The sequence below is a fragment of the Sus scrofa genome, chromosome 1, assembly GCF_000003025.6.
Source record: "Sus scrofa isolate TJ Tabasco breed Duroc chromosome 1, Sscrofa11.1, whole genome shotgun sequence".
Lineage (NCBI taxonomy): Eukaryota > Metazoa > Chordata > Mammalia > Artiodactyla > Suidae > Sus > Sus scrofa.
The window spans coordinates 149611037-149636734 of NC_010443.5; the positions used below are offsets into that span (position 1 = coordinate 149611037).

The following is a 25698-nucleotide window of genomic DNA, read 5'->3' on the forward strand; positions in this document are numbered from 1 at the left end:
CAGGAGTTTAAAACCGGGGGGGGGGGGGGGGGAGAGGACGCGACTGAATCTACTCTGATTCTGTTCAAGAGGGGAGGTGGTTTTCTTAGGGGAAAGGTGCAATAAAAGAAAAAGTGGAAATGGCGACGGGGTGCAGTGGATGCGGCAGGGCGTCCCAAGCCCGGGCACCCCCCTGGCTCCTAGGTGCTTGGGCGGGTGCGGGTTGTGGGACACCCCACCCCACCCGCAGGACAGGACAGGCGTCTGAGACCCGGAGGCCTCTCCTCCCATCCCCTCGCGCTGACTCTCCTTTGCGTCCCCTCCCCCGCCCAGCCACCGGGCCGCAGAGACGCCAAGCTCAGACGCGAGCGCTGGGCGCGGGTCGCGGGCGGGCGAGGTGGTCTGATCATGGCCCGGGGGTTGAACGCGCGGGGCCGGCCCGGGAGGTGCGGGCTGCGTGGGCGGTGTAGGCTGGGCGCGCTGCTGGCTTGCGCCGCGTGGACCGCGGGCTGGGTGCTGGCGGCCGCGCTGCTGCTCCGCATGCACCCGGGCGTCCTCTCCGAGCGCTGCACAGACGAGAAGAGCCGGCGCATCCTGGCCGCGCTGGTAGGTCCTGCCGCCGCTCTGCCTCGCGCCGCGCACCCTTGAGGCAGAAGTGGGCTCCTCCGCGGGCCCCGGGAGCCGGGGACTCGGGCGCGGCCATGGATCCACGGGGAGAGGGCGGTCCAACACCGTGCGTGGAATGCCCGACGCGCACCACCCGGTCTTCAGTACGGTACTCTGTCCAGGAGTACTCTGTGCGCGGGGGGATGCCTTTCCCCATTTCGCCCAAGTTGGTCCTTTGTCCCAAGAGTTTTCTTGCCAGACTGTTCTCCCGCCGTCCCCGAGCCCTCGCTCCTAAAGAAGTTTTGCCGGTCTGGTCAGAGTCCCCCGACTCGGACTGCGGGCTCCGGGTCCGGCCCAGTGAAGCCTTGGGCAGGATGGGGACCACGCCTCTGCCTCTGGGGTCCCGTTCTCTTGCTCAGCCTCTGATCGGTCATTCTAACCTCGGCTACACCTTGCTAAGCCCATGCAGACGGCTAGTGGAGCCTCCCTGCACCCCAAAGCCTCGCCCCCCCCACCCCTTTTCCCGGAGCGGTGTGTGGGACCCAAGACAGAATGCATTCAGGCGAGCGGAGCGCGAGGCCCTGGGGCCCTAACGGCTTCCTAACAGGGGAGGCCTGAGCGCTGCTTACCTGAGCCTGGTAATTAGGGGAGAGAAAGAAATACTGGGCCCCAGATGCGCACTAGTTGATTCGAACCTTGGCTGCTCCTTAGTTGCTCTGTTAGGTTCTAGAGATTAGATGCATTAAGAGACTTTGATAGAAGTAGGAATTCCTAAAAGGAAGGCTGAGAAAAGTTAAGGTACCAGCCATTGCAGTTACATTAAGTGATTATTCACTTCCTAAAATAGTGACCATCTGAGCACTTGGTGTGAAGGGTGATCTCTTTTCTGAGAAATCTTCAAGAAATGCATGGGAAGTTTTCAGTCCAATTGCTTACATATGGGTGAGCTTTTTGAAATTGTAAGTTTTTCAAAACGTGGTAACATAAAGGCTTTCAAGTAAATGATTATTTTTTTAAGTGACATTGAAAAAATTAAAGAAATGAGATGAAATGGACAAGCTAAACCAAATCATTTTCCCTGAGTCTGACATGGCCTGATGAATTGATAATGTTGGTGAGACATTCATTCATCCATTCCCTCCATCCTGTCTATCAATCATCTATCATCCGTCTATCAATCTATCTATTCACTGTTACACTGAAGTTCTGCCAAGTTTTCTTTAAGTTGAAGGAGCTCATTGTATTTCTCAGTAACTCATCTAAAAATTCCTTTCACTGATAAAGTTTATTTCCCTCTATTTTAGGGAGACTGACTAATTATAGTAAGAATTAATAGTTTGTTAAGGATGGACTACCCATTTACAAAAATAATAGTCTTTTAGATTAAAATAGAAAAATAGAAAAATAGAAAAACAAACCCTGTTTTTTACCTTTGGTTCAGTGAGAGGAGGCCTAATGGAAATGAAATAGCCTAATGTAACTTAAGTAATTGCTAATCATAACTTTTCCAGCATTCCAGCTCATAAATTAAAACCAATTCTGTTTGGAGGCTTTACCAGTATATCTCCCATGCCAGCCATCTGGGCCTTTTTTAGTCTGACATAAAGCTGAAGAGATAGGTTCTGCCTCTGAAGGCTCTCAATCTCTCCTGCTGCCAAAAGAACAAATGATTTGAAGTGCCATGTCTGTCTGCCTGAGGTCCATGTGACATGGCCTCAGTGACTGACTTTGGGGAGCATCATTTGGAGGCTCCGTCTGAAGCAGCTGTTTCTCTCGCCATGTTCAGATCTGACTTCCCTCTCTACCCTCTCCATTCTGCATTTGCCGATGGGAGCCCCCTACAGTCCCGTGGCTCCCTTTTACCCAGGACACTGTGAACTAGACTGAGGTATGAATAGGACCCCAGTCTCCACATCCCAGACTCTGCTGGGCCCTGGCTGCCACGCAGAGGCTGGTATTGTGGCATTGTGGCCTCCCAGGACTGAATCAAGCCTCTGTCTCTCAGCTCCCGAGCACTCTGAATTCATTCTGCCTGGCTTTTATCCTTAATAATAAAACTGGCTGTTATTTTTCTGACTGGCCTCCAGACTCTCATTAGCTTTCACTCTGAATAGCAGGGCACCGAAGGAGTGCAGCTGAGCCCGAGGGAGCCCTTCTCTCCGGCGGCAGAGCCAAGAGAATGGTGGTAAACCTCTTGAGTGTGGCTGGGCCCTCCCACCAGGTAGGTGGCACTGCTGGCCTGCGGGGGAATTTGTAATAAAGTTGAGGGGCTGGTTAGGAGCTGGGAGTCAGTCGCACCTGGTGGCCCTCAGCCTCACCCCACTTCCAGAGGGGCCCACCACACTCCACACTCAAGATGGGGAGTTGGAAGAGCCAACTGGAATGGTTCCAGGGTCAAGCCCAGGGTCTTCCAGCTTTGGAATTTTCTAGGCAGACAGCAGCCCTCCTCTTTACTGTGGCTTTTTAGTACACTGCATAATCAAGACATCCTGAGAGGTGTCTAGAGCCCCATTTCCAGGGAACTGTGTCAGGAGGCTGTGCCAGGCCGAGGACCGTTGGGCCTGATCCCATCTACAAGCCCGACTTCCGGTTCTGCAGGCCGAGCACTTCCCACAGCAGTAGGGGGGACACTAGCTCTGGGCAAGCTCTGTGCTGAGTAGTTTCACATGTGTCATTTCCTTTAATCCCAGAGAACCTCTGAGGCAGTGCTTCTGCTCTCCCCATTTCACAGATGGTGAAACCAAGAGAGGTGAAGTAATTTGTTAGGATTCATAGTTACTGTGTCATGGGGCCAGGATGTGACTCTGCAAGTAGAGACCCCATGTTAGTAATTGGCTTTTCCATGACTGAAAAACCCTAAGTAACAAGTGGGCATTCTTAACCCTTCCATAGCACATCACTGTCAAAGCATCTCAAAAAGATTCCCACAGACTCTGTTATTCAAAAGGTTTAACTCCCTTTTGGCTAGTGAGGTCTCAAAGTGACTTAATGTAGTTGCCTACATCAGTGATTTCTTTTTAATAGAGCAGCATGATCTTTCTTTGTTCTGATAGAAACCTAAGGCCGCAGAGGGACTACAGCAAACAGGGCACATACCCAGAATGAGTTTACAGCAGGTAACGATGCTGCTGCTATTTTCCTGAGTGCTTTGGCTGTGACTGTAACATCCATACACTAAGGGTTGCATAGTGGCCTGGCCAACCGCTCTGAGACTCTGCAATGCCTGCAGAAGGACTGCCCTGGAAGAACTCCATTGTGAGATGTGAACGTTGCTAACCACACGGGAACTTAATGCTCTTTAAAGACAAAAACAAACACACAAAAGAAAACCCAGCCCTAAGACATGACCTCTGAGACCCTGTCACCGGTTTCCCAGACTAGAGGGGACAGGTTTTGTTTTTGTCTAAGAACCGTGATACAAGCCAGAGAGGTTCTAAGTAACCACCGCTAAGAACACGTCCTATAGGAATCGCTGGGAGTGTGTGTTAGTAATCTACAAGAAATATGAATCCACTGTGAGTTTCATTAATGAAAAAATACCAGTTAATGAGACTTTAACTTTTTTTTCCTCCACTGTATTTTAAAATCTGATACCTGTAGATTTTGTATGCACACCAATTTGGGTACAGAAATGTGCCTCATACTGGCAGCTGAGCCCTCCTCATATTCAGAGAAAAGTGATTTTTTTTTTTCTGTCTTTTTAGGGCCGCACCCTCGGCATATGGAGGTTCCCAGGGTAGGGGTTGGGTCAGAGCTGTAGCTGCCGGTCTACACCACAGCCACAGCAATGTGGGATCCCAGCCGCATCTGCAATCTACACCACAGCTCACGGCAGCTCTGGATCCTTAACCCACTGAGCAAGGCCAGGGATCAAACCCTAAGTCTTCATGGATACTAGTTGGGTTCATTAACCACTGAGCCATGACAAGAACTCTTGAAAAGTGATTTTTTTTTTAATGGAGTTAAAGTATATAAACCACTTCTATTGAGTTAAAAAAAATTAGCTACCTCAATAGGACATGCTGCTAATAAAACAACTTCACTATTGTTTCCAATGTGACAATTTTTAATTGGCTTGTAAACTTGTAATTTGTACTTTAAACTTACTGTCATTTAAATGCTGAGCTAAGTCTTTCTCTGAGTGTAGCAGGCAGAGGCATGCAAAAAGATCCTGCAGACTCGCTCCAACACTGGTAACCCAAAGAGCTACAGTGGACAGATTTTACATTCCATATCAGAAGAGTAGGAACTGATAGGTCAGAAACACTTCATCATAAAGGATGATGACAAAGAACAGCTCTGTGCATAGTTTGCTTTAGTATAAACTATCTCCTATGACAAATGACATACCTGGACCACGGAAAGTTATGTCAGAAACCTGGGGCATCACCTATGGTAGCTGCCTGTATGGAAGAAAGATGCTTTGGTTGGGGAAACAGATGGAGTTAGAAAATATGCTCAACCCCTAATAAAAATGGGTCTAGAGGTTTAGGTTTCCTAAAAGAGAAGAGAATAATATTTCTCCTCTTCAATGGGTTTCACGCCAGTGTCTCCGGCTCCCACACTAGCATCCAAAGGGCAGAGCCTAGCTGCACTATCCTCTCAGGAGGCATGTTTGTAGTGTGGTGGTGGTGGTGGGGTCACCCCATTCCCCATGTAGCATGAGGGCCTGAGGGCCTGAAGTTTAGGAGAAGTTCCCATCCGAGGGTCCCTGGGTGCCTTCCTTCTTCCCCACTGCCAGCAACCAAACACTCCCTTCACTTCCAGAACTTACCCTACGGGGCCTCTTCTGAAGGGTGACCCTGGTGCCTCCCCACCACCAGCCACAAGGCCTATTCTAGCTCCTGTTTCCTGTGGGGGGCTCTCCAACCCTACCATCCTCCCAGAGCCTGCGGGCCTTACAGCCACACCACTTCCCGTCAAAAACCATGGGCTTGGAGAACAGGCCTGAAGGGAGGGTCATTCCTTTGGTCACTGGGACTGCACCTCCTGAAGTCAGGCCGAGCTGCACTTGGCTGGAGGTTAAAGGCTTTCCAGGTGACCCTGAGATGAGGCCAAGAGTTGAGAACCACTGGCCTTGCCAAGTCCTTCACTGACAGTGGTGGAAACTGAATCCCATGCAAAGGCCTTTGCCCGCATCACCCAGCTGGATGGGAGGCCTGCTTCCTAAGGCCTGATGGGGAAACAACCATGAGACTCTTTCAAGTCCCTCACTTCAGTGTTCCTCTCCGACCCAAGCAGCCCTGTGGTTCATCATCCTTAGGGTTCTCTCCACAGCTGCCAGGAGCACCTGGGTACAGGGACCAGCCCATGCCCTTTCAGGCCAACCCCTCCCTGGCCCAGTGTGACTGACTTTCCCCTTCCTTCCAGTGCCGCGACTACCTGGGCGGTGCACTTGGGGGCGACCTCTGCGAGGACCTGTGTGTGGCGGGCCGGCTGAGGTACCAGCGCTGCCTTTACTATGAGCGGGGCAAGAAGGTGCTGCAGGCTGACTGGCGCGGCCGGCCTGTGGTCCTCAAGTCCAAGGAGGAGGCCTTCTCCAGCTTCCCACCACTTGGCCTCCTGGATGACCAGCCTGAAGATGAGGACAGCAGCCGGGGGTTCTCAGAGGCAGAGCTCCTCCCACTGGTGGTGGGGGAGGTCAAGAGCGCGCTGGGCCTGGAGCTGGCCAACGGCAGTCTGGGGCACCTGGGGCTGGGGTGGCCGGGCCCCCGGCTGCGGGGCCAGCTGGCCAGCCTGTGGGCGCTGCTGCAGCAGGAGGAGTTTGTCCTGCTCAGCCTGCTGCGCGGCCTCAGCCCGCACGCCCCGCCTGTGCTAGGTTCCTGCGGCCATTTCTATGCTGTGGAGCATCTGGCTGCAGGCAGCCCCCGCCACCGGGCCCTCTTCCCCCTGGACGGTGTGTCCCAGGGAGGCCGGGGCCAGGCCCGGGCAGTCAGCGGCGTGGCACTCAGCTTCTTGGACATGGTCAGCCATTTCGACCACGACTTTTCCCACCGCCTGCACCTCTGTGACATCAAACCCGAAAACTTTGCCATCAGGAATGACTTCACGGTGAGTGACACTGGGGACACATGTTTATCATGTGTAGGATGGATGTCAAGTCTGAGTGTTCATTTTTTTTTTTCCTTTCTTTTTAGCGCTGCATCAGCGGCATATGGAGGTTCCCAGGCTAAGGGTCCAATCAGAGCTGTAGCTGCTGGTCTACACCACAGCCATGCCAGATCCGAGCCACGTCTGCGACCTATACCACAGCTCACAGCCTGATCCTTAACCCACTAAGCGAGGTCAGGGATCAAACTTGCAACCTCATGGTTCCTAGTCGGATTCGTTTCCGCTGAGCCATGACGGGAACTCCAGGTCTGAGTGTTCATAAACAAGAGGGTTTATGAACCTTCTAGCCTAGGACAACTCCAACCTGTCAAGCCTGTGAGGGTGCCTGAGAGAATGCAAAGGACACAGGTACCTGCCACCCCAGGAACAGGAGCATGAGGCATTTTGTCTTCCTTGAGGTTGTTCAGGTTTCTCCAAAGCACTCTTCTTAGCACCTTCGTAGAGCTAATTTGAAAGCAACCTCTTTCTTTGTGTAGAAAACAAACTTCAGGAGTTGAGGAGCCTCAGGAAGGATGGCCTTTAGGGGCTCTTGTACAAACACCCAGTGGGGACACTGTTTTCAGTGATGATGGGCAACTTTTTCTAATACGTTCTTCCCTGAGAGAAGAAAGAGGCTGCAGTTAGCTTCGCTTCCGTGAGTAAAATTTCGACAGGGACACGTGGAGGCCTGGTGCCTCCCCCATGGGAAAACTGCCCAGGGGACATGTCAGCCTCTGCACTGCTCTGCAGAAGGCATATGAGTTTTATGTCCCACTCCAGGCAGTACAGGTGTACAAAGAATTACCTGAGGTGGAGAACAGCAGCAGGAGGACTTCAGTGTTTCACTATACGATCCCCGCCCAGGTTCCTGCAGCTAAGGGAAGCTGGCATCTCAGATGAACACTACAGGCATCACCGGTCATTGCATGGGGTCACTCCTCTGCTGCAGTGAGTTACTCCTTACTCTCACATAAAAGGGCTAGCTTTCCTCCCGCCACCTCAGTAGGCTGGTCATTGTGGCTCTTTACGCTCTTCATCATAGTTAAAAACATTAAGGGAAAAAAGGAAGATACTAATACTGCCAGCCATGGGCTTCCATGGCAGATTGCACAGGAATGCCTTCTTAAAAGAGCCTGAAATCTAGAAAGTGACACTTGCCACCACTTCTCCACAATCAAGTCTCTGTCACTGTGAAAGGCAATACAGCATCCTCCCAGAACTGCTTTGTCCTTACGCACTGTTCCAGCTTGCCCAGAGAGGCTGAGAGGCTCCAAGTGCGGAAGGGAAATAGTGGAGAGGTTCTGGGCAGTTCCAGGAGGGTCCATGTGCTGGCATGAGTTTTGAAGGCACTCAACCTTGCCTGCAGTACCCTGGACTCCGCTCAACCCCTCCAGAGGAGCTATGAGTGGGAGGGATCCCAGACTCACTTAGCTTATTGCTTAGAGCTGAGATCCTGTCGAAGGCTTCCCTCCATGGTGAGCAGGGGGATTAGATATTGAACATGAAGGCCATCTGGGGGACATGGCCACCTTAGGCCCTGGGAGAGGAGGTGTGCTGTCCAAAGAGCCAAGGCTGTGGCCAGTTCCTTTCATCATTTGATCGTGTCTGCTCATCCAGAAAGGTCATGGAGTGTGTGTGAGGAACTCAACAGGTGCGACGAAGCTGAGGGCACTGAGAGGCTAACTGGGCTGGATTCCCAGGAAAGGCTTGAGGAAGCCAGTGGGGCTGACACGTCTTCCCCAGGAGGGGGCAACATGGGACCTCCCTGCCTTATGTCCACTGGAATTGTGCCTTCCGGGATCCTGAACACAACAGGCATGAAATATTTGTTCCATGAAACTCTGACAGCCCTGAACGCTGTGGGCCCTGGTGCTGGAGCCCTTGGGCCCTTCCCTCTGCCCAAGCACTTGCTTGTGAGACTGGGAGGGAAGGACAAAGGATTCCCCTGTGCCACCCCAGCATTACTGACCTTTCTTACAGACATTGAGGTTCACAAAGTGAGTTTTACCTATGATTTCACAACTTTTAAGTGAAAACCAGCATCAGCATCACCGGAGAAGCTGTTAGAAATGCAAATTCTTTGACTCCACCCAGCCTCCCACACCAAGTCTGCAACAGGGAGTGGGATGTAGCTGTCTGTGTTTTAAAAGCAAGCCCTCCAGGTGATGCTGATGCGTGCTTACTGTGAGAACTTGCAAGCTAAGGGACCAGCAAGTAGGCCCCCCTTTGGCCCAGGCTGTGGTGTTGCCCAGGTGGAAGGAGGTTGTGTCCTTCAGGTGACAGACAGCTAAGAATTCATGACTCACAGTCACTCACTTTCTCCAGGTCCCCTTCGCAGGTCTTGAGAATTTGTCCAGTGGCTGCAAACGAACCAGGAAAACATCCTTACTTCATGCTCCCAAACTATTGCCAGCAAGTGCTCTTTTCAAACAGATAATGTTTCCTATTCAGGAGGCACAATTTTTAGTGGAGAATGAAATAATCCTTACTAATCCTTTTTAATCTGATGCCAAGTCTAAAGATGATGCAAGTTAGGTAATTTTGTGCAGGAAGAATTTTATGATTCTCCTGATGTTATCTAAGAAACCCCACACAGGTTTTTCTGTTCATTTTGTTACTGTTCTTATTTTAGGTTCATAGAGTTATGCTTACAGTAGCTGCAATCCATTCTACATCATCACCAAAAATTAAAAAATAAATTTGGCTCTTCCTGGGAGATGGAAGAGAGATGTATCAGGGAGCTGAAATTCCACCAGGGGTCCTAGGGAAGCTGGGGAGACAGCAAGGAACTATTGAAAGAAGAGAAGGATCTTGCAGCCCCAAAAATAAATTATGCAAGACAAGAGACTTATTAGCATAGCCTAATACATTTTTGGTGTATTAACCAGTATAAATAATGAAATGAGCTTTTTTTTTTTGGCTAAGTAATGAGATAGGAAGAAATTGATTAAAATGATCATTTCTGTTTGTGATGCCTGAATTAGTCATTTGGCAAAGCTCTTAAATAGGAAAAATGTTCCCTGTTCTTTATTGTCATTAGTCTCTACATATTTTGAAATAAATTATTTTCTCTCCTCTGCTTTACTGAATAATCTCCAAGAAACTTTATTGCCTTCCTGTATGAACCCTGAAGAAAAAACAAAGATAACAGCCTGGGAAGTGCCTCACAACTCTCATAACATTGAGAAGAAAATGAACCCTTTTTTGAGGTGCTACCAAAGGGAGGGGGCTAATAATTAGAGGTTGACCTGTGAAGGCTTGTGAAGTGCCACAGACTCCAGCAAATTCATCAAGTCTTCTAATAGCTCTTTAATACCTTGAAGCTATACACTGCTTGATTTGGGCAGAGTCCAGGTTTTTGCTCTTTTTTTTTTTTTTTTCTTTTTTTGCTATTTCTTGGACCGCTCCCGCGGCATATGGAGGTTCCCAGGCTAGGGGTTGAATCGGAGCTGCAGCCACCGGCCTACGCCAGAGCCACAGCAACACTGGATCCGAGTCACGTCTGCAACCTACACCACAGCTCACGGCAACGCTGGATCGTTAACCCACTGAGCAAGTGCGGGGACCGAACCCGCAACCTCATGGTTCCTAGTTGGATTCGTTAACCACTGCGCCACGACGGGAACTCCTGCTCTTTTTTAAAATTTATTTATTTTTTTTAATTCAGGTGGTGGAGGAAAATCTGCATAATTTAGATGTTATTTTTTTCTGGTTTTGAAGCCAGGAAGATAAATCTGAAGTTCTAGGGGGTTGTTTTCATGCTGACAGTGGGACTTAGTTTTTGATGCTGTTGGATCAGGGTCCATAGGTATCAACTCTACTTTGAGAACTTTGGCTCTGCCACTTCCCCATCAGCTGGAAACCAGTCCACTCAGGTAACAGGCCATAAATAGACAAGGTGGATCCATCGCACCCACAACATGCTCCTTGAATGAGGTTTCTTTTTGTTGCTTATATTCACAGGGATAGATTAGCTGTGTCTAACAGCTTTTATATTTCTGAGTCTTGAATGTCAGAAATCACAGTGATAAAGCAATGGAGGGAAAATCATTCTTAAGATATTTCAGAGATTCAACTTTTAAATATGAGAAAAATTTTAAAGAGGAAGAGTGATACTAGTTCCGAATTCTAGGCTTTCATTAGTAACAACAAAGGTATTTTTTGCAGTTAAAGTCTTTAAGTACAGTCTGTGCCAGTCTGTGTGTCCCCAGCACAGCCTGGCTCCTTTTCCCCGCTGGAAGAGTTTTGTGCACCCACACACCTGTGGGACACCTGCACCCACAAATGGAAATGGGGGTGCTGCACAGGCTCCCTCTCTGCTTAGCTAAGAAGGGGTCCTCTTTTTTTTTTGGCTGCACCTGTGGCATATGAAGGTGTAAGTTCCCAGGCTAGGGATTGAATCTGAGCCACAGCTGAGGCAATGCTGGATCCTTAACCCACTGCGTGGGCCAGGGATCAAACCCGCATCTCTGCAGAGACCCAAGCTGCTGCAGTTAGATCCTTAACCCAGTGAGCCAGCTTCTCACTGGGTTAAGGATCTGACTGCAGATAGCCATGTGCTGTTTCTATTTTAGGTGGTGGCTATTTTTTCCTTTTTTTTTTTTTAGGTGGTGGCTATTGACGTAGACATGGCCTTTTTTGAACCTAAAATGAGGGAAATTCTTGAGCAGAACTGTACGAGAGATGAAGACTGCAATTTCTTTGACTGTTTTTCAAAGTGTGATTTGCAAGTACACAGGTGTGGAGCTCAGAGAGCCAACAGCAACCTGCAGGTGAGCAATGCTGCCAAACCAGTGGGGTCCCTGTCCTGTATAGGGGGCCCTGTTCTCTCTGGCTACCTCCGTCTGCCCGGTGATGTAGTGAAGGCTGGCACCCATTCCCTGCCACCTGGGCTCAGTGTGTGCAGTAGGCAGGGGAAGTGGGAGAAGGGGGTCTTTTGCTTTTTGCTGTCTACCGCAGGGTTGTTGGTCAAGGGACCCCATGGGCTAATGCACGGTGTCCCCAGCACAGCTGTGACTGTGCTCCCCAGCAGCTACAGGGCGCTTGGGTAGCTCTTCTCTCTGGGTCTAATTTCTGAATCTACACACATACACAGTGAGCACCCAGAGGCTGATCCACCAAGGATAAGAATGGAAAGGGGGCAAAGCAGTCCTGAAAACTGGCCAAATCAGAGATGCTGGGCAGACATCAAAGTCCTGACAGGTGAGGGCTTAGGGCTAGTGGGTGGTTAACAGAGGGAGAAAGTGAGCATCCCACGTCCAGGAGACCAGAGATCCAGCTCTCAGATCCAGTCTGGAGTTAGTAAGACCCAGGTACAGAGCTGAAGACCCCAGCAGTAGAAAGGCATCTCCCTTCTTTGGGCAGAAGCTGTCTGCTCCTGGCCTCACTCCAGACGCTCAGGTGTGTGTGGATGAGCACGAGCTCACAGGGGCTGATTACAACCAAGAAGAGGTCATGGCAGGAAGCTGGGCTCACCTCCACCACTGCTGATCTAAGCTCTAGCCTCAACTTTTCTACTTTTTATCCTCCTATCCAGTCCACTCCCAGTCTCACCTCCGTGCAGTCTGTTCCTCCCCACAGTCCTCCAGCCCGTAAGACCAATTATCCCCAGTGTAGACCTGTGATACAGACTTAGAGCAGGCCAGAGCCTAGAGGCACGTCATGCCACCACAGAGGACTGACCTGGGAGACCTGGACAGCTGTGGTTAACCTGGAGGTCCTGGACCAGGTCGGAAGCCCTGAGGTGATGTGGTCTTGGCAGCCCTGCATCGCAGCTTCTTTAACTTAACTTGGACCCAGAGGCTCTGAGAGTCTGCAGTGCAGTCATTCTTCTTCAACTATGAGAACAAGATGTTTCTGCTAGAGCGTCAACCTCCCCGGGACCTCATTCCACAAAGTGGGAATGTTAACACCTGCCCTCTGCAGCACAGTGGGGGACTCAGTTATATCCTTAATATATAAAGGGCTTTCACAGAACCGTTAAGAGGCAAGAAGCACAAACATATAAAACTGGCAAGAGAACATGTAACAAATACACAGGAGATAAAATGCAGATGGCCAGAGAATCTGGAAAATATTTAATTTTACTATTCAAAGACATGTGAATTCGAAACCAGCAATAATGGAAATTCCTATTGTGTCTCAGCAGGTTAAGGACTTGGCATTGTCTTTGTGAAGATTCGGGTTCAATCCCTGGCCTCACTCAGTGGGTTAAGGATGCAGTGTTGCCACAACCTGCAGCATAGTTCACAAATGTGGCTCGGATCTGGTATTGCTGTGGCTGTGGCGTAGGCCTGCAGCTGCAGCTCCAATCCAACCCCTAGCCCAGGAACTTTCATGTGTCACAGGTATAGCTATAAAAAGAAAAAAAAAAAAAGAAGAAAAAAGAAAAGACCCCAGCAATAATAGGAGTTCTTGCTGTGGTGTAGCAGGTTTCAGGATCCAGTATTGTCTCTGTGGTGGTTCAGGTTGCTGCTGAGGCTTGGGTTTGATCCCTGGTTCAGAAACTTCCATATGCCATGGGTACGGCCAAAATAACAACAACAACAACAACAAACACCTCAAAAAACAAACAAACAAAAAACCCCAGCAATAATAATTTTTTTTTTTTTTACTTTTAACTATTGGAAATAGTTGTTAAAATGCTATTAATTAATAGGTGAGGCTTCAGGGAAATAAATAAGTGTCTATATTGTTAACATGATTCTAAAACTCTACATCTCTCTGGAGGGTAGGTGACTGTTAGAAATATTCACTCTTTTTAGCTGTGCAAGTTCATTTGTACACATATCTGATTACTGCCTTTAAGCAAAGAACTAGAAATGAAATTATGCTTCCTTAAGGATATGAGAAAATATGAAGCATTCAGGAAGTGAAAAAATGCCTTGTTTTGCCTGTGTCTGAGGTATGTGGAAGTTTCCAGATCAGGGATAGAACCCATACCACAGCAGCAACTCAAGCCACTGCAGAGACAGATCCTTAACCTGCTGTGCCACAAGGAACTCCCATTTTTTCCTATATTTTATAAATTTTCTACAGTTGTATGTATTACTTTCATAACTTAAACTTTTACTCAAAAACAAAACCAAAAAAAACCTGCCCTGCATCAATTAACAGATCAAAGGAACAGAATTTTTTAAAGTTGCAGGAATAGACCTAATGCCATATAGGCATCTAGTATGTGATAAAGATAGCCTTTCAGGCAAGTGGAAGGGAAGCTGGGTTATACAGTGAGTGGTACTGGTAAAGTGGGTGTTTGGAAACAACAAATAATCAAATTAACTCCTGTTTCACCCCTTATATCAAATGAAACTCCAGATGGTACAAAAATTTACATTTTAAAAAATGAAATCCTAAATGTTCCAGAAAAAAAAAAAGAGAGAATTAAAAATATTATCCTAGAGCTTGGAAGGCCTTTCTAATTACAGAACTAAGCTCAGAGGCTATAAGAAGTACAACTGACAAATTTAATCATCTTTAAAAAAATCCACATGGCAAAACCAAAACAAAATTATAAGAGGTATAAGCAAATTTAAAAATTAAGTGAGAAAATTGGCAAAATACTTGCAATTAGTCTTACAGACAGAGTAGAGGACAGAGGTGGCTCTTATTCCCCAGGTGCTGAGACTCAGAGTCCCCCAGGATCGTCTCTGGCCCACCTGGGATTCTTCACCACGGTTACCCCACATCCCAAAAGCAGTGTCTAGTGACTGGTCAGTCGGGGAGAGGGGAAATGCAAAGCCCAGTCCCCTGGCCTCTATAAGGAAAAACTCTGTAGACCATTCTGGCACCAGAAGTTACCTTCCCCCTCAGTTCTATGGAAAGATAGTTCCTGGGAATGCCCCTCAATAAATCCTTGCATGCAAACGTCCATCTTATAGTCTGCTCCCCAGGAAACCAACCTAAGCAAGAAGCTAATGTCCTTGATATATAAAAAGCAGTTACAAATCAATATGAAAAAGGCCAGCAGTCTAAAGAAATGTGGGCAAAGTATATCAACTTAACTAAAAACTTCACTAAAAAGAGAGCACAAATACTTTCAACTTGACTGATAAGAACAACACGAATTAATCCATTTTCATCCATCAGCTGGCAAAAATGAAAGACAACACACATGTTGAGGGCATGGGGGAAGCATTCTTGTCAAACACTGCTGTGAGAGTGTAACTCCATACAGCTTTCATGGGGTCAGTCTGGCAATATCTATTAAAACAAAAAAAAATGCACATACCCCTTGGCCCAGAAGTTTCATTTCTAGAAATCCAGTCACATGAAAATGAAAATGACATATCTGCAAGATATTTACTGCAGCATTTTTCATAATAGCAAAAGTTAGTGAAGAACCTAAATTTCCACCAACAGGGACCTAGCTAAATAATTTATGATAAAGTTACATGTTCAAGGTACAGCTATTAAAACAAATGGAATATCCTTATCAGAATTGATTTGGAAGGCTCTCTCTGGTATCTGGTTAAATGGAAACTGAGGCTATAGAATAGTGTGGGTAATATACTCCCATCTGTGTAAAAGTAAAAGAACAAGGAAATGCATATATATGCATAAATTCTCCCTAAGGACTTTCAAGGAAGTGGTTGCCTCTCAGGGCCAGGAGCTGAGTGTCTGGCTGTCAGGAGTGGGATGGAGACAAGATTACAGTCTACCTTTTGGGACATTTTCAAGTTTTGCACCTAGAAATGTATTATCAACTCAAAAAAGGAGATAATTTGTTTTTAAATAGAATCCTCATCCTTGCAGGAGTTGGGAAAGAGAAGTTCAAGTTATTTATCTCTATGAAACAGCAGCTCTATAAAACTGACCCATTTGTTAAATGTCTAATGTAAACTGTGAAGTAGAAAAATAGAGCAGCATATTAACTATGCAGCTCTCAGTCCAGCCCTCCCAAGAAGGAGGAAACTCTGAACGCTGTAAAACAGCACATTTAAGTTGAGAATGTAATGAGATCTCTGCATTAGTCAATTCCATACCCAATGAGAATGAAAGGCGGTGAGATAGCGGCTTGATTTTTCTCCTAAAATAGCACATCTCAAAGGCTCCTCTGCAGCTTTTCCTTCCAATGTACCTTTTCTGCAGCGAGCCTCAAAATACTATCACATTTGCTGCTCCTTCTCACCATCGCGTCCTCCGACCTTCAGCACAGCCTGGCCAGGTGATGATCACTGCCACCTACATAAGGCTCAGGAGCATGGTGACCGATGGGCTGGCGGTCTCAAGCCTAACCAGGGCCCACTCCTTACCCAGCAGTTCCCGCCTGTGACTTTCTGCTCTTTACTCTCGGCAGGGTCTCCTGTCCTTTCCGAGTGTAGCCCAGGCCATCCCCACGGGCCCTGAGGCTGGGAAGGGCATCTTCACCGCCCCCGGAGGCGGCTAAGGGTCCCGGCGGGAGGCCACGGGTCTCCAGGAGACCTGGTAGGGGTTGCGGGGCGCAGGGGGAGCAGGGAGACCTGCTGGCCTGGCCTAACAGTTCCCTCTGCCCCCAGGTCGTCTGTGACAAGATATTCCGCCACTGGTTCTCCTCCGCGCCCAGCAGCCCCGCCATCTCCCTGCCTCTTCGGCTGCAGCTGCGGGAGGCGGTGCAGGAGTGCGCGGCCCCCGGGACCCAGGCGGCGGCGCCCCGCGTGTTCTGGAAGCTTCGGCACCTCCTCCAGGCCGCGCTGCGGGAGCTACAGGAGGAGGATCAATAGCCGCTCTGGCCTCTCGGAGGCTCCTCTGGAAAGTGGTCCCGCGTCAAGAGAGGAGTGAGTCCAGGCTCGGGAAGCCCCCGTCTCGGACACCGTGTGAGGAGCGGATCCCCGCGGCCTTCCTCCTCTCCCGGCTTGATTCCTCTGCTGTGAAGCCACCGCCGCTCTCTGACCTCTCACTCTTTGGAAGTGACATGGGGGGTGGGGCGCAGCAGCTGTGTGTGAGCAAGAGTTGCAGCCGGGCCCCTAAGGACCTGCCCGAGTGCCAGAGTGTGCGTGCACGTGTGTGCGCAAGGGCAAGTGAGTGTATGTGAGGGCGAGTGCGCGTGAGTGAGGGTGAGAGTGCACCTGTGAGAGGTGTGCAGGTGTGTGAGTGTGCCTGACTGTGTGCCCCTGTGTGGGAGGCGCTGCGCTTCCGAGCAGGGAAGGTGCTTCCTCCGGCGTGTCTGCTGGGACCAGGCCTCGGTTGCCAAGAAGAGTCGCCTTTCTCCTGGAGTTGAGTACAATGAAACAAGTCTAATCTTCGGGACATGTAATTTGTAATGGCCAGTGTGTTGGCGTATAGTTTTGTTTTGTTTTTTTGAAGAATGCATGGATTTTCAGGACTGTTAAGTGTAATAAGTATTTATCCCAGTACCTCTTACTTCCTAGCAGGGGTGGCAGGCTTAGGAGTTCCAAGGTGGAGCCAGGGCCTGGTGATTGGGCCTCAGGGCAGGGTGATGACCAGCCCCTCTCTGTGGGTTGAGTGGAGACCAGGCCACAGGTGGCTCCTCACAGGTTGGCATATTTGCTTCCAGGGGGTTCCCAAAGACCCTCTCCTGCAAGAGACCAAAAGGGAGGAAACCACATGCTGGTCACTCCCCTGGTCAAGCAGGTAGATCCCTGTGGAGCCGGCTAGACCTCTGCCTACTTCGATGGAGGTTCCGGTTCTAGTCCACATCCTGGGGCAGCGAGAGCTCAGCAAACAACCACAGGCCATCCTTAAGGAAAACCTAGAAAGGCGCAAGGAGTGGATAAGGAATTCTGTTGGCTTATGAATAGGAGACAAACTAATCTGAAGTCTTAAAATATTACAAATGGACAAATTCTAAGTATTTCTCTGTCCTTGCCTAGCCCCTTTCTGATGCAGGGAAGGGGAAACTGCCCACTTGTGCTTGTTCAGCTGCATTTCCTGGCTGTGCATCTGTCTGCACCTCTACTCACCGGCAGGAAGCACGTCTGAGGCAGAGCATCCTCTAAGGCCCCCCATTTCTAAGTTAGTGACTTCTCAACACTGGGGGGGAAGGACCCCTCCCCCCCCATCACCACTGGCATTATCCACATGACTATGAATTTCATCCAGGGCCCCCTCTAAACATATATATGAATAACTCGCTTTGCCTAATATTAGGAAAAAAAACTCATGTTAGTCACTTTTGTGGCAGAAATAAATTAAGGAGTTCCTGCTGTGGCTCAGCAGGTTAAGAACCCAATTAGTATCCATGAGGATGCGGGTTTGATCCCTGGCCCTGCTCAGTGAGTTAAGGATCCAGCATAGCTAGTGAGCTGTGGTATAGGTCACAGATGCGGCTTGGGTCCGGAGTTGTTGTGGCTGTGGTATAGGCCAGCAGCTGCAGCTCCGATTCGACACCTGACCTGGGAACTTCCATTTGTCATGGGTGCGGCCTTGAAAAGGAAGAAAAAAAAAAAAAAAGTAAACTAAAATGTGCCACCGAGGCCTGGATTAGATTCTTAAAGAAGAGACTTGGCTTCTGTATGCTGGGCAGAGGCTCCGTTTCTCCCAAGATGTGCTACGTGAGGTTGTGTCTGTAGTGGTGAGGGTCTTACCGAACCTCAAGACCCTCTGGTCAGGTTCCTCTAAGGCAGGTGTGAAACAGAGGCTGGGGGAGGGCAGGAGGCATAGGGGCTTTGCTGTCTGTGCCTTTAAACAGTTGGTTTTTGCATTGTGAGGGCAAATGGGTCTCCTGTGGTTAACCTGGGATTACAGCCCTTCCTTGGCCTTGGTCTGAGCTAACCTTCCAGGCAGCAAAGGGAAAAGATTCCTTTTCATTTCAACTAAAATGGAAACAAATGTTTATGCTTGTTATGGAGGCTGTGCAATATGTAATTACCCAACACAATAGCATTTTTATTGAAGAGAGCAGTTTATTCCTTCCCCTGTGTCTGACTACCCTTCTCCCTATCTGTCTCTATCTCTGTCTCTCTCTCACACATACACCCCATGCCCCTTTCCCATCCTGCCTGGAGAATTCATCTAAGGCAGTCTCTTAGACTGCGGTCAAATTCTGTTCTTGTTTTTGTTTTTTTCAGTTTTCAAACTCTTGCAAAATACTGCTTTTATATAATAAACAAACATGGTATCTGTATTTAATATTTTTAATATAAGTGAGATTGTTTTTTGCTTATCTGATTGAACATCCACCCAACTTGTAGGGGAAAAAGTCTGCCTAAATGATTTTTGTTTTGTTTTAATAGCACACATAGTAGATAGAACATGCTCAGAAGTGTGTTGATGGGACTCGAAAAAGATATTATAAAGTGAGCTCAGCAAGTACAGAGTATTCCTTTTAAAGTTTTCTCCAAATTAAAGCAAATGTTTAGTTCATCTCCAATCCCTCACCAGAAGTCAATTTTCATAATTTATCTTGATAAATTATGTTTAAAATATTTTGATGAAATGACTCCAGATTTTATGCCCTCTTGGATTATAGATGACAAACCTTAACTACACAGAAATTGTAGGAACTGCAGGCCAAGGGCTATGACCACATGAGACCTGGAACTGGTCCACAAGGGGTGGACATCTTGGCAATGTCACATGGCCACAGATGTTTTTAACCCTCTTTTCAATTCTTATCTCCTCACAGGAAGCGAGTAGCTAGCAGATCACAGATATGCCACCTCTGAGAAGTCCTCTAGGCTTGCCTCCCATGGGTCCTCCCCCCATGTTTAGCACCAACCATCTGGGAACACAAGGGACAAATGCCCAGGATGTTAAATTATTGGAGGTATAGCTATTTTTAAAACTTTATATGGAAGCTATTCTTCGTGCAGCCGGGATGGGAGAGTTAGGCTGGAAATTTCTGAAACCAATGACCTTATAGAGAAATGGTAATGTTTACTGTGCTGGCACCTACAGTTTAGGTGAACACATGCCACTGTGGCTCATAACATACAGATCTGTCCCGCCTTTTGGGTTCTGAAATCTGTGTTGAAGGCCCTGATTACCTGACTTTGGCCTTACTCCCACTCCTTGTGTTTTTCCAGCAGATGCTATTTCATTCTTCTTACAGATTGCTGAAGTGAAGTTCCATGAGAAATCCTATGGGAAAATGTTAAGAGCAAATGCATTTTGCTGGGCCCACTTTGAGTTTCTTGGTGGGGCAACTGCTTGATCAGGAGTTCCAGTTTTTCTTCCTGTCTTTGTGAGAAGGTTCCAGGCTTCAGAAACATGCCCACCCCTCTCTTTGCCTCTTCCTCCAGATGCACCAGGTTCAGCTGTTTTCTATCTCCTCTTCTAAAACTGCTAGCATCCACTGTATTTCTCACAGGTCTATGGTATTTTGGTATAGCAACCTGAACTAAGACAGTGTCCCTCCCCTTAACGCTGCCCTTGACCTTGTCCTTAACCCAGCCTGAGACCAGTGGGTTCAGCAATGCAGGTGTGAGTAGCAGAGAGCCTGCCAGAGTGTCAACAGAGCAATGTCAGGGTGGCCAGAGCCACTGACCCCTCAGCGCACAAGGTCCCTCCTGGGCAGAGCCAGCAGCAACTTGCTTGTCGGAAATGTCATTGGCTGTGAAGAAAGGAGCCAGCTGCTCCCAGTAAGTCTGAACCAATGAGAGGGTTGCCTGTAGGAAGGGTCTCTTCCTCATTTGCTTGGCTCCACATCCTGTGTGTCTCCACGAAGACAGTATGGAACTCCCTGTTAGCGTCTGTGCTGCCTCTTGCGTGTTGGGAGGCTTAGACCCTGCAAAAGCCTCCTTGCATTGATGCTCCTTGCAAGGCTGCTTTCCTACCATGTCTATTTGCCCTCAGTGGCCTGAGCTTGCTCATGCTTCAAGAAGACCTGTAAGCCAGGGCTGTGTACAGAGATCAGGGAGACGCTCGTGGCACTTAGCTATGGTTAAGGAAGGAAGCTGGGGTATACAGCCTCACTTGATTTATTTGTCCTTTATTTTCCCCTAGTAGAACCCTTAGAGGAGTAGATGGTAAGCATTGTAGTTATCAAGCAAGAGTCAGGACAAGTCAGTTCAGGTTTTCAAAATGTATTAACATGAAAAGTATACAATTAAAGCATTCACAGTCATTTTCTGGGAAGGAACACACTTACTGGAAATTACAACTGCCTTGGCAAACGTGAGGTGATTGGTCAAGCACATTTGCGGATAACAAAGAAACATGCACATTCAGAGAACTTTCTGGAGAAAAGCACTGTGAGAAACACACCATTCTTCATTTTTATGTTGTTCCAAAGCAGCCTGTCATCTGGATAGGTTTTCACAAGAGGAGTGAATTTTCTCTTAGCCATCTTAAATTATTTTCTCTCTTTAGTCCCAGCTTTATTTTATTGTCCTGTGTCAGGACATACAAATTGACTTGGGTTTGAATTAAAGTGAGTATGTGCTTATTGGAAGCCTCCTGAACTTGGTGCCAGAAGCCTGGGGTTAATGGTTCTGGTTCTCATGCTCTAGTTGTGTAACTTTAGATGAGGCAATTACCTTCTGCCTCAATTTTCTCACCTGCAAAATGTGATATAAATGTTCTTCAGGGAACTGCATGAGATAAAGTAGGGGAAAAGAGCCTGTGAAGTTGGCTGGGGATTAATGCACAGATGCAAATATTTCCCTCTAAAATACATGCATTTTAACCCACTTTAACCATTTAAATCAATCCCCCTTTGGCCCATGCTGCTGAAGAGGGCTTTCCAAAGATCAAGGACAGAGCAGAAAGGGGTCAGGGCTGGTGGGGTCTGCTGGATGCGGCCCTTTTTGGGGCTGGCTAGAGAAGAGCTGGAAAAGGCGTTCCTTGATAGGCACAGAAAGTTTCTCTACTTACTACTATTTTTTTTAACTCCCCAAAGTCAGGTTTTCTCTCATCTTTTCAGTCTGAGACTGAAAGGACCTCTTCTCTTGTGTCAAGAGTAAGGCCTGGCTCATAGAAAACATGCTGAAAAGTGTAGCTGGTTACAATTACGATTCTATCACTGTTGCAACTTCTACAAAAGCCACTTGTACTGTAACTACTATTGAGAATTGGCCCCAGACAATCCTACAGGGAAAAATGCTACTTTGGACCCAATCTGGCACAAGGCAGGGTCTCGGTCACAAACTTGGAGCTGGCAGAGCGTTGGAACCTTAGTCATCCATGCAGCCCCTCTGAATAAGATTGGTTGACACAAAACTGAGGAGTAATATTTCTCCATGAATTGTCCTAGGATCATCTGGAGGCTTCTGCGAAATGCAAATGCCTGGATCTGTAATCAGGGTCTGTGGGGCTAAGGCTGCCCCCAACCCCCTGCTCCCTGATGTACCTCAGAAGCTCAGAAGCAGCTTCTGTGTGTATAATTGTGAAGGCTGTGACCAGCTGGCTCCCCAGGAGCCTTGGCTGGAGTGTGATGCTTACAGCTGGTCTTTGTCCAAGCAAGCTCCTCTGAGCTGCAGGGCCTTTAGTTGGCTTTTCTAGAAAGGATCATCTTTACATAAAATAATGGCCTGCTCACCAACTGCTTTCGCATAATAGACATAGAGGTACAACTTCTGTCCCTCCAACTTCTATTTCTTCTATTACTTAAGTCAATTGTCACAGCCCCTGTTTGCCAAACTCCTGACTGGTGGTCCAGGAGTGTCACTGCTCTGACCCTTCAGCTGCCGATATTAGCAGAGAAAGTGCCATCTTTTCCCCATTTCATTGTGAAGCACCCCCTAAGACAGCTCCTTGCTCCCTCTCTTTCACAGTCCAAAGAGAGTGCCCTAAGCTCGGCACAAGGACAGAAAATATGCAGTCACCCACTCAGCATGTGATCATTAATTGAGAAAGATTTTCCCCACTCCATTGAGCTCATTCCGACCCATTTACTCTCTCTCACGATGTGCCCTGAAAGAAATTTCCGGTCTGCAGCAAACTGATTCTAGGACACTTACCAGTTGTCCCATTTAAAAACACGTCTCAAGGAACTGTGTGATCATTTTTAATGGCTGTAGAGGGCTTTTCCCATGGATGCTTTTCCTCCCGTTCTTAGCAGGATCAGTCTCCTCCCTCACATTCCTCAAGACTGTTGGTGTTTGATCTGGTTTTCCAGATGACATGAAACTCAGGGCCACTTGTCCCTTCTCACACGTTTCTCTTCTGAGCAGGGGTAGGTTCTGGAAATATCTGCCTATCTGGAGAGGACCTGGCTGGCCCGGATCCTTACCTTCCTTCAAACCATGTCTTCCAGGCATAACCCTCTTTCAGAGAGCTGGAAAGACAGGTCTAGTTTCTACCCCTGAGCAGTCCTTTTTTTTTTTTGCTTTTTTAGGGCTGCACCTGCAGCGTATGGAGGTTCCCAGGCTAGGGGTCAAATTGGAGTTACAGCTGCTGGCTTACACCATAGCCACAGCAATGCAGTATCTGAGCTGTGTCTGTGACCTGCACCACAGCTCAGGGTAACACTGGATCCTTAACCCACTGAGTGATGACAGGGTTCAAACCTGCAACCTCATGATTACTAGTCAGATTCGTTTCCTCTGTGCCACGACAGGAACTCCCCCTGAGCAATGCTTTTATCACAGTGCTTCTTCCACTGGAAGATAGCATATTTGTCCCAAACCTCCTCTCTTCAGACTCTCAGTGCTTCAAACCTTCCTTCATTGCTACTATTTTCCTCTTCCCTAATTGCTTTTCCTTTTATTCTCCCTACAAGCCTTTGAAGGCAGGAGGATGAAACTGGAGAGGTCTAATAAGGAGTCCTGTAATTCTGAGAAAGCTACAGAATTCTTCAAATTAGTGCTTCTCATCAATGCTTAGACTCACTATGAAAAATTCCTGCTTAACTTCTGCTGTATCTTTAATTTTGCTATTTCCAAGCCCCTGCCTGCCAGGCCTTCCCCTGATCCCACCAGGCGTGGGGTGCTGTGGTTGGTCTGTTATGCAGAGACCAGCATGGGCCTGGGGGACTGCTCTGGGAGAAGTGGCCACTTTGTGGGCAGCGGGGCCAGTTCCCCCCAATGGGGAATGCAAGTGCACTTTCACAGAGTTACAACACTGGTGGCAGTAGAGGGGTCGAGTCCCTCTTCAATGCAGAGTGTCCTGTTTTGAGTATGTAATGTCATAGGGCTTCAGTTCTATGAAGGCAAATGACAAAGCTTTTATAGGCAATTCTTATTTATTGCATTTTTTCACACTCATTTCTGGACAGAGTTCTGTGCATCTGGGGCCATGCCTCGTACCCACACAGTTTTCTACACAGGCGCTGATTTCTACAGCAACACCTGAGAAAGAAAGAGGCAGAGAGCAGGCAGGAAGGTTGCAGCTCACACTTGAAGAATAAAAGAATTAAAGGCGATGCACTCAGTGGATTTTTTTTTCTTGTGGTAAAATATATACAGCATTAAATTTACCATTTTTAGGTGCACAATTCAGCAGCACTAGGCACACTGATGGTGTTGTGTCACCATCACCACTATCCATTTCCAGATCTTTCTCATCATCCCAAACTCAAACTCTGGACCCACTGAGCACAGACTCCCCTCCCCTGTCATGTCTCTGTGACCCTGAGGACTCTAGGAACCTCCTATGAGCAGAATTCTATAGTATTTGTCTTTCGTGTCTGGCACACTTCACCCACCATAATGTCCTTAAGGTTCGTCCATGTTGTACCTGTGTCAGAATTTCCTTCTTTTTCATGGAAGAGTAGTTTTCCAGTGTGTGGATACCCCACACCCCTATAGATCCGAGGTTGATCCCCAGGTTGGTATCAAAGGCCTGAATTGATGTCTGGTTCCACCTTGAGCCGACCTCCAATGAGCTGGGGCAAGGTCTTGAACCTCCTGTAACCAAAGGCAATAACCCCAGGTCTGCATCAGGCCTTCCAGCAAGGGGAGGTCCATGATAAATCTTCACACAGGGTTTTCTGGTGCCCCTTCCAGGACCTCAAACCTCCATATTTGTCCCAGTTTTCCCCACTTTCCTCAGGCCTGTGGTGAAAAAAGGCAACATACAGCAAAGCCCTTCTTAAGATTTACTCCCACTTTATGCAGTTCCATGATGCCTCATCTCCTCCCAGCACTCTGGTGAATCCAGCATGGCTGGGAGCCTGGAGGAGGTGCTGACTCAGGCCTGGGCCCTAATGGTATGGCTGGAGGGCCTGGGGCTGAAACCACCAAGGAACATCTCTGGATCTGACTATAAGAAAGACCCTCTGACATGGGAGGGTGGGCCGCAGAGGACATGGGACACAGGAGACCCCTGAAGGCCTGATCTGGGTGGTAGCTTTGCCACCAGAGAAAGGGGCACATGCTTGGGTCAGAATTGAGAAGTAGATGGGGTTCGATGGCTGATTTGTTCAGGGCTGAGGGCAGTATTTGGTGAGGGGTTCAGAAACGAGAAGGAAAAGCTGGTGCCGGTGCCAGAGGGGCTGGAATGATTCCAGGATTTTGCCTCCTGAGCTCGAAGGGCCATACAAATCCAGGGAGAGTGGATGCAAACAGTGTGCAGAAGGCAAGAGAAACACAGCATGAGCTTTCTAATCTTCACCCAGACAAGAGAAGAGTAAGGATAAACAGGTCTTCCTTGAGGTAAGGAAGGCGCTTCCTCAGGAGAGAAACTTCTACTGAGTAAGAATTCAGCACCAGCGTGAGAAGCTGAATCACCTACCAGTTAACTCAGTCAGTGCTAGAAAATACCAGATAGACACTAGCATCTGTGCACAAGTGCCTGTCAAAACAGTGGACAGAGGGCAGGCCATAGACCTACCTCTCACATACACACACACATGCGCGCGTGCATGCGCACACACACACACACACACACACAAACGTGTACGGTAGAGAGAAGTTCCCCTGAGGATTGAAAGAGAAAGGGGAACAAAGGAATTTACCATTACTGTCTAGATGAGTGGGACTAGATGTCATGTCAACTTCATAAGAATTAAGAAGTCAGGGAGGTAAGTTTCTTATTCTCTCCATTTCACAGGTGAGAAGATTCAGTGTCCCTGAGGTGAAGGGACTTGGTCCAAATCCCAGAGCTGGTGACAGATGGAATGGGTGCAAGATCTGGGGACATCAAGGCCTGCACCTCCTGCTCTGCTGTGTTCACAACTCAGGCATGCACCACCTACTTAGCTGA

General features: G+C 48.2%; 1 protein-coding gene across 2 annotated transcripts; it reads left to right on the forward strand.

The window, feature by feature from the left end:
• FAM69C (family with sequence similarity 69 member C) lies at positions 196-18741 on the forward strand. 2 transcript variants are annotated; one of them, XM_021099166.1, is made up of 4 exons: positions 196-585; positions 5956-6636; positions 11283-11447; positions 16173-18741. In XM_021099166.1, the coding sequence occupies exons 1-4, from the start codon at positions 388-390 to the stop codon at positions 16374-16376; spliced, it is 1248 nt and encodes a 415-aa protein (XP_020954825.1). In that variant the 5' UTR covers positions 196-387; the 3' UTR covers positions 16377-18741. The 2 variants fall into 2 exon arrangements, with proteins under 2 accessions (XP_020954825.1, XP_020954821.1); XM_021099162.1 differs by lacking the exon at positions 196-585 and adding an exon at positions 610-2806.

Bases quoted from the DNA above. Each gene is read 5' to 3' on its own strand.
- FAM69C (XM_021099166.1), top strand. From the start codon at position 388: ATGGCCCGGGGGTTGAACGCGCGGGGCCGGCCCGGGAGGTGCGGGCTG. The intron at 6,637-11,282 runs GTGAGTGACACT...TTTTTTTTTTAG, and splicing joins CCATCAGGAATGACTTCACG to GTGGTGGCTATTGACGTAGA. The intron at 11,448-16,172 runs GTGAGCAATGCT...CTCTGCCCCCAG, and splicing joins GAGCCAACAGCAACCTGCAG to GTCGTCTGTGACAAGATATT.